The following is a 1621-nucleotide window of genomic DNA, read 5'->3' as shown; positions in this document are numbered from 1 at the left end:
TGGGCGCCTGCCTCCCTTTGTGGATGGCACCCTGGCTCGCCCTGCTCTTCGCTGTCTCAGACCTGCTATTTCTCTTCTGCTTCCTGCCGGAGACACTGCCCCCAGAGAAGCGGGTACGGAGGAACCCAGAAACCACCTACAGGTCCCGGACCCAGGGGTTCGGTTCCCTGGGCATGTAGGGAGCCTGTCCCGGGTGCCGGTCCTGGGTGCCAGGGGAGGCCAGACAGTCCTCTCCTGGTGCCCAGAGGCTCTTGGGGACACAGTGCCTCCTGGGGTCCCTATGCTTCCCAGCCCCTGCCTCTAAGGCCTGGTAGGTGGGATGGAGGCCAGGCGGCTGGTCATGCCCCTCCCCGGGCTGCCCCCCAGGCCCCCAGTAGCCTCTCCAGTTCTGCCCCCTCCAGGCACCCTCCCTCACCCTGGGCTTCCGAGCTGCTGCTGACCTGCTCAGTCCCTTGGCCCTGCTGCGCTTCTCCGCTGTGGCCCATGGCCAGGACCCACCCACTGGAGACAGTAAGGAGTGGCCCCTCATGAGGGTGGAGCTCCACCGGCTGCTGTTGGGCGGTGGACCCCTCATGCCCTTGCCCGCTGCCCCCCAGGGCTCAGCCACCTGCGCCGCCTGGGCCTGGTCTACTTCCTCTACCTCTTCCTATTCTCGGGCCTGGAGTACACGCTGAGCTTCCTCACACACCAGCGCTTCCAGTTCAGCAGGTGGGAGTGCGGGCCCTACAGGGAACCCACCCAGGGACGCCCTGCCCTCTCCCCATCCCCCGGGCCCAGCCTAGGAACCTGGGGTGGGCAGGGGTTGTCAGCGAGTCCCCTGGCTCCGCTTGGCAGAGCAGGGGCGCAGCCGGCCAGCAGGGCTGGGGCGCTAAGGTTCCCGCCCTCCCAGCCTGCAGCAGGGAAAGATGTTTTTCTTCATCGGCCTCACCATGGCCACCATCCAGGGCACCTATGCCCGGCGGATTAGCCCCGGCGGGGAAATTGCAGCTGTGAAACGGGTATGGGGTGCCCCTGGAGGGGGTGGGGGGTGGTCTCCTGAGCTCTGCTGGAAGCAGGAGTGGGGCCTGAGGTCCACTGTGTCCCGCTGCAGGCCATCCTGCTGCTGGTCCCCGCCTTCCTCCTCATCGGCTGGGGGCGCTCGCTGCCTGTGCTGGGCCTGGGGCTGCTGCTCTACTCCTTCGGTGAGTGGGCCTGCCAGGGCCAGAGGGGCACGGCGGGGGCTGGTGGCCACAGATCCCTCCAGGTCACGAGCCCCCTCTCCTCTGGGGTGACGGTGCCTCGCTCATGTCCCCCATCAGCTGCCGCTGTCGTGGTGCCCTGTCTGTCCTCCGTGGTCGCCGGCTATGGTGAGAAGCCCTTCCTAACCAAGGCCACTGGAGGGGGGGGTGGGGGGAGCAGCCAGCAGGCACCTGAGGGCCCCTTCTTCCCTGCAGGCTCGCCTGGGCAGAAGGGCACAGTCATGGGCACGCTGCGGAGCCTGGGTGCCCTGGCCAGGGAATTGGGGCCCATGGTGGCCGCCTTCAGGTGAGGCTGTGATGTGCCCTTGGGGAAGCCAGGCCTCGGGGGCTGCTGGGACCCTGATGGGGGGCCTCCCTCAGCGGCCTGCATCTGCTCCTGCCTC

General features: G+C 68.0%; 1 protein-coding gene across 1 annotated transcript in view; it reads left to right on the top strand.

Annotated features, from left to right (window-relative positions):
• The window catches only part of MFSD10 (major facilitator superfamily domain containing 10), a 3714-nt gene extending 2162 nt beyond the window's left edge, over nucleotides 1–1552 (top strand). Inside the window, 7 exon segments of the mRNA XM_014446468.2 lie at nucleotides 1–113; nucleotides 402–510; nucleotides 597–708; nucleotides 890–998; nucleotides 1091–1181; nucleotides 1299–1346; nucleotides 1434–1552. Coding sequence (XP_014301954.1) covers nucleotides 1–113; nucleotides 402–510; nucleotides 597–708; nucleotides 890–998; nucleotides 1091–1181; nucleotides 1299–1346; nucleotides 1434–1528 — 677 coding nt within the window. The 3' untranslated portion in view covers nucleotides 1529–1552.
• The last annotated feature ends 69 nt before the right edge of the window (nucleotides 1553–1621 follow it).

Source organism: Myotis lucifugus, unplaced genomic scaffold (genome assembly GCF_000147115.1).
Source record: "Myotis lucifugus unplaced genomic scaffold, Myoluc2.0 scaffold_540, whole genome shotgun sequence".
NCBI lineage: Eukaryota > Metazoa > Chordata > Mammalia > Chiroptera > Vespertilionidae > Myotis > Myotis lucifugus.
This window is presented reverse-complemented; position numbering and strand designations above follow the sequence as displayed.